Raw genomic sequence first — 6,106 nt, forward strand, 5'->3', positions numbered from 1 at the left:
GCCCCAGTGCTGCGTCCCCGACGGTCTCCCTGGCCCCAGGCCAGCTGGGGACCCTTGTCACGGTGGGAGAAAGGGCAAGCTGAGCCAGGTGATGGCCCAGGCAGCTCCTTCTCCAGTGCTGCCAAGCCCCTGCGATGCTCAGACCCTATCCTGGCTCAGGGTGTTTGGGGGAGGCTCAGGACAGTCCCTGACCCAGCCCCAGTTGCCCAGAGCCAGTGGGTGCCCCAGGTCCCGTGGATGCAGGAGCAACTCTTGGGCCACTTGGGTGGAAAATCCAAAACCCCCAGGTCCCTTTTTCCCTCTCCGGCCGCCTTGGGTACTATCTGGGACAAGGTGGGATGTAGGGGAGAGCGGGCCAGGCAGGGAGGGGTTGGGGGGCTGCAGTGCCCCTGGGCTGAGCCTGCTCCCTGCTGTCACTCCCTCTCCCACCACTCGGCCAGTATGGCTGGAGCAGCGCAGGGGGAAAACGCAGCATTTTTGGCGGGGAGGGGGGAAATTGTATTAAAATGTCATCACTTCACATGCCGAAACTGCTGGTCTCAGGGTGGCGTTTTTAGGTGGACATGAGTGTTTTCCAGCCCCACCATCCCCTTGCTCTACGGAGGTGCTGAGCTCTGGGGCCGCGCAGTGCCCAGGCCAGGTCAGTGGCAGAGTCCCCTGGGGCAGGCAATGCCCGAACGGAGGAGCTGCTGCCAAATCTTGAGAAGAGCCAGGACCCAGGGCCTGTGCCCAGGGGCTGTGTGCCAGCATGGCCCTGCCGGTGATGCCGCTGGAGGTGGCTGCACCTGGGGCATTTCTGCATCCTCTGCAGTCCCCAAGGTCCAAGCATTGCTGGGGCTGCAGATCCACCGCTGCTCAGCCTGTTAGCTGCCCAGAGAGCTAGCTGCCCAGGCACCAAGGGAGCCTTCCTCCTACATGCTCCAGGGGGGAACTCTCATCCTCCTCTCCAGCCGAGGAGGATTTGGTTCACAGCTATGTGGCAGGCAGAGGCCTGACTTAACTCCTTGTTACCCTGGACCCTCGCAGCCCTCCTCCCACAGGCGCACCTTTCTAATGCAGCTCTTGGAGGGGAAATTTCTCCCAGCCTTTTGCTCTTGGCCAGGACCAGTCTCAGGTACTCTCTGCTGCCCATCTCCAGTTCAGGGAAAAACTGCCTGGCTGGATCATTTTGGGGTGGCTGGTGTGGCCATTTCTAGCTGGCAAGGAAGCATATAAGCCCCTCCAGGAAGAATCCCGGTCCCCTGAGAGGAGGTAGGAACAAGGTGTGTTGGGAGAAACAAGGAGCTAGGAACAAGGACCCCAGGGGGTCCCAGCTCGCAGCATCATCCTGTGCTTGTGATAACAGGGTTGTAGCTCCAAGCAGGAGTGGGACCCACCTGGGCATGGACCTGGCGGAGTTATGAGGCAGCATGCAGCAGCACCAGCAGCATGCTCAAAGCTCCCTTTGTGTCTGGAGATCTCCAGCTAATTCCTCTCCATCAGAGCCACATGCCTGGCAATGTGGTGAGGCAACATCTCTCACATTGTTCCTTGAAATGATCATTATAGACTGATGGAAGAAGAGAAACTGGCAGGCTAAGATGCGTTCACAAAAATATCCCCTCCAAGGTCAGTTTAAATAAGTCTCCATCTTCGTTGGGAGCGCTGCGTGGGAGAGCTCATGTCAGCTCTGTGCCATGGCCAGTGCAGAGGTGGGCTTTGCTGCTCCTCTCCTGCCACATCATCTTGTCCCCTGGCAAAGTGTCACGACCCCAGCTGTGCTCCTGGGCACCTCCTCACTCACGCCATGCCAGCCCACGGCTCAGGACAGTGTTGTGTCCCCCAAGCACCCCAGGCCATGAGTCTGTGCCAGGCAGGGTACAGATGTTTGCCCAGCGACTCAAGTTGGGGCTGACGATTGAACCCTGGAGAGTCTCTCCCTGCTTTCCCCCTCCAGCGCCGGCACGGAGCCCGGCTGCTGTGCAGGAGACCCGTCGCCTGCTGCGCCCTGTCCCCACCGCAGCCCTGGTGCTGGGACATGCGTGGCCTTGAACGCCATGCCAGGGGACATGGCAGGCAGGGGCTTTGCTGGCAGAGGGATGGGTAAAACGTGGGCACATGGCACTCGAGCTGTGGCAGGTGAGTGGGGAAACCACCGGGATCACAACGGAAGAAGGAAGGAGTCCTGGGGTCAGCATGCTGACTTGGCACTGGAGCGGATGCAACGCGGGCACAGCCGCTTCCCCTGGCAGCTGGCAATCCCCACGGAGTGCCAAAATGTGCCTGCAGACCCCTGGTGCCAGCAGGCAGCTAACCTGCCTCCTCTGCCCCGCAGGCTGGTCTCAGGGCGGGAGGAGATTAAAGCTGCTTCCCGAAGCTCACCCCAGCGCATGTCACCCTCTGATTTCCTGGACAAGCTTATGGGACGAACGTCAGGGTATGACGCCCGGATTCGACCCAACTTCAAAGGTAAAGGGAGGACGTGAGGCGCCCAAACGTGGCAGCGACCCATGCTTATGGCTGCCTAAAACCAGGGAATGGGCAGGTATGGGGTCAGGACCCTGACTCACGTCCCTCTGTCCCAACACCCTCCCCAGAACCCCGGCTGCTCCCGTGATCACAACCCCCCTGCGTGTGCCTGCTTTGCCTGACTGCGTGGGTGTCACTTGCAGGGTGTGCTGGGGCTCACCCCAACACACAACAGGGGTGACCCCAGCGGGCAGGGGGATGCTCGTGTGCATTCATCCGTGCAGCACGTGCAGGAGGCGGTGTCCCCACGTGTGCCTGTGTGGTGCACGTGTCTCCTTGGCCAGCGGCGAGAGGAGGCTTCACGCTGTTTTCCAGGTCCGCCTGTCAACGTGACGTGCAACATCTTCATCAACAGCTTCGGCTCTGTCACCGAGACCACCATGGTGAGGGTTTCACCAGCATGATGGGCTCCTCTCCGAGTGCCTCGGGGCTGGTGGTGGCTCTGCTGGGGACCCTGCAGGTCCTGGTGCCCAAGCCTGTGGTCGTGCTTATGGGGCTCCTGTGAGCCCTTCTCTGGAGCTGGCCCTGGCACCACGGTGGGGACATGCAGATCCATAGCAAATGGCTGTGGCTTTTCTGGGGTCGATTAACCAGAGCTTGGCTATGTGGGCCACATCCCCTGTGCCTGAGCTGGGAGAAACACCCCAAAGGGTCAGAGCCAGGCAGCCAGTGGTAGCTCCCCGCTGTTCGCAGGCTCAGTGGGTGCCATACAACGCAAGTGAGCTCTGCGTCCCTGCCATCCCCAGCCTCCTTGGGTGCATGAGAAACTCCTCTGAGGAAGCCCCAGGGCTAAAAACTCCCTATTTGTGCTGCTGCAAAGCCTTAATACCATCAACCATCACATCAACCCCTCCACAGGGCCACAGAGGCCTGTGAGGAACACTGTAGGCGGCAGCTACTGTGCCTCCTCCTCCTTCTCCTCCTTTCAGCTGCTGTGGCTTTGGCTTTTTAATTTCCCCTGGCTGGCTGCCCCTGCCCCGTGTGTGGTTAGTGGCAGGCAGGCAGCACCAGCAGAGCTGAGCCTCGACCAAGAGACCCCCCTTCCTCCTCCTCCTCAATCTCTTCTTCCTCCTCCATCTCTTCCTTCTCCTCCTCCCTGGGCACCGTAGGGTGCTCCTGGCTGACGCAGTGCCCTCTGCCCCAGGATTACCGGGTGAACGTCTTCCTGCGGCAGCAGTGGAACGACCCCCGCCTGGCTTACCACGAGTACCCCGATGACTCCCTCGACCTCGATCCCTCCATGCTCGACTCCATCTGGAAGCCAGACTTGTTCTTTGCCAACGAGAAAGGGGCCAATTTCCACGAGGTCACCACCGACAACAAGCTGCTGCGCATCTTCAAGAACGGCAACGTGCTCTATAGCATTAGGTAGAACCCCTCTCCTCTGGTGCAGTGCCTGAGCGGGGAGGCGAAGCTGTCTTCTTGCATCCCGTAGGGCAGCTTTTCCTCTTTGACTGCCCCAGCCCCCAGCAACCCGCTCCTTTCTTCTGCCTCCTCCAGGCTGACGCTGATCCTGTCCTGCCCCATGGACCTCAAGAACTTCCCCATGGACATCCAGACGTGCACCATGCAGCTGGAGAGCTGTGAGTACCTAGCGGGGTTCAAGCTGTGATTCATCCTCCCCATTCCATCCTATCTCATCCCACCTCATCCGATCCCATCCCATCCCATCCTATCCCAAAGGCTGGCATCTCCCAGCTTCTGAGGGAGGTGAGCAGGAAAGAGCGGGTCGTTCAGGGTGGGGATGAACTGAGTGCGTGTCCCCCCTCATCCCATGGCTCCCTCCATCCCCTCCAGTTGGCTACACCATGAACGACCTCATCTTCGAGTGGCTGGAGGAGCAGGAGGCTGTGCAGGTGGCAGAGGGCTTGACGCTCCCGCAGTTCATCCTCAGGGATGAGAAGGACCTGGGTTATTGCACCAAGTACTACAACACAGGTGAGCACCCCAGGGACCTGCTGCCACCCGCTTGCCATGGCCCAGGGGTCCCTCTTGCCCACTGGGGCTGTCTTTCCCTGCAGGCAAGTTCACCTGCATTGAGGTGAAGTTCCACCTGGAGAGGCAGATGGGTTACTACCTAATCCAGATGTACATCCCCAGCCTGCTCATTGTCATCCTCTCCTGGGTCTCCTTCTGGATCAACATGGATGCAGCGCCAGCCCGGGTGGGCTTGGGCATCACCACAGTGCTCACCATGACCACGCAGAGCGCTGGCTCCCGTGCCTCCCTGCCAAAGGTCAGTGCTGGCTCCGTGCCACAGCCTGCCCGGGATACCTACTGCTGTCCCCAGCGTCCCCGGCGCAGGGGCAGCCTTCCCTTGGGAATGGCTGGCTCTGCAGCCTTGCTGGCTGGGGAAGGGGCAACACAGGGCTGCTCGACCAGGTGAGCTCTGGCCCTTGTGTCCCAGATGAGAGGTCTCTTGTGCCCCTTGGCAGCAGGGCGAAGCTGGCATTGGGGGGGTCGAGCCAAGTGGGGGGCAGTGGGTCCCTGATCCCCCTCTTGCCCTCATAGGTCTCCTACGTGAAGGCCATTGACATCTGGATGGCTGTGTGCCTGCTCTTCGTCTTTGCCGCCTTGTTGGAGTACGCAGCCGTCAACTTCGTCTCCCGCCAGCACAAGGAGTTCATGCGCCTGCGTCGGCGCCAGCGTCGGCAGAGGATGGTGAGTCCCTCCCACTACCGCTGTCACAATGCCTGCCCGTCCTCAGCCGCTGAAGGGACACCCTGAGGCTGCAGGGCCAATTTCTCAGCAGCCACTGCGGCAGGGCTCGGCACTGGGCTGTGTCCCACTGCCTAGGGATTGCAGTTGGCCCCGCCGGCACATCAGGGACCCACGGGCATCGCAGTCCTTCTGCCTGCCTGAGCAGCACCGTGCACAGCACCCATGGGTGCCCCAGGCCCTGCCAGCACAAACATGCCCAGGGTGTTGTCCTCCTCCTGCTGGGACATCCTCGGGCTCTGCTTCCTCTAAAAAAGCAGAAAAATAAACAGCAAAGATGAGGGAAATGGCCTTTCCCCTTACCTGCAGCCCCAACCCAGGTTTCTCACTGTGCTGCAGTGGTGACGGGCTCACTGCTGTGTCATGGTGGTGAAGCACCAAGGGGATCTGGTGGCACCCAGGGACAGGGTCTGGGCTGCAGATGGGAGCACAGCAGGGCATGGAGAGGCAGGGTCCCGTGCCTGCGGGACAGCCCTCCCCTCCATCAGCCCATCGGCACAGGCATCAGGCCTGTGAGATGCTCGGGGAAGGCACGTGGCTGCCCCACTCTCATTTTCTTATCATAAGCACACTGCGAGGCACCAGACCACCACGGAAAACATGAGTACGTGTACACACCGCACAGTGCCCTGCGCAGCCAAATCCCTTCGGCACATGCTGAAGATGGATCCTGGTGCCCAGGTACTGCTGGGGGGGCTTTTCCTCCCCACATGGAGCCCTTGTCCCCCTGCCATCCCCATCCCGGCACCCAGAGCTGCTGTCCCTAGGGCCGGGGCAGAGCCATCGGTCACCCACTGTCCTGTTTCTGTTTGGTGTGCACTGTCGGATGCCAAAAGGGCCTGAGCAGCGGGACGGCCAGCCTGGAGTCCCTGGGGCAGCT

General features: G+C 60.8%; 1 protein-coding gene across 1 annotated transcript in view; it reads left to right on the forward strand.

Moving 5' to 3' along the window:
- Nucleotides 1-2,333: 2,333 nt before the first annotated feature.
- LOC104160279 (glycine receptor subunit alpha-4) overlaps nucleotides 2,334-6,106 on the forward strand; it is a 6,574-nt gene continuing 2,801 nt past the window's right edge. The window contains exons 1-7 of the mRNA XM_009698370.1: nucleotides 2,334-2,448; nucleotides 2,824-2,891; nucleotides 3,653-3,876; nucleotides 4,009-4,091; nucleotides 4,306-4,446; nucleotides 4,530-4,744; nucleotides 5,020-5,169. Of these exons, the coding sequence (XP_009696672.1) occupies nucleotides 2,370-2,448; nucleotides 2,824-2,891; nucleotides 3,653-3,876; nucleotides 4,009-4,091; nucleotides 4,306-4,446; nucleotides 4,530-4,744; nucleotides 5,020-5,169 (960 nt within the window). The 5' untranslated portion in view covers nucleotides 2,334-2,369. The remainder of the gene's footprint in view (nucleotides 2,449-2,823; nucleotides 2,892-3,652; nucleotides 3,877-4,008; nucleotides 4,092-4,305; nucleotides 4,447-4,529; nucleotides 4,745-5,019; nucleotides 5,170-6,106) is intronic.

This window comes from Cariama cristata, unplaced genomic scaffold (genome assembly GCF_000690535.1).
Source record: "Cariama cristata isolate BGI_N322 unplaced genomic scaffold, ASM69053v1 scaffold31234, whole genome shotgun sequence".
Lineage (NCBI taxonomy): Eukaryota > Metazoa > Chordata > Aves > Cariamiformes > Cariamidae > Cariama > Cariama cristata.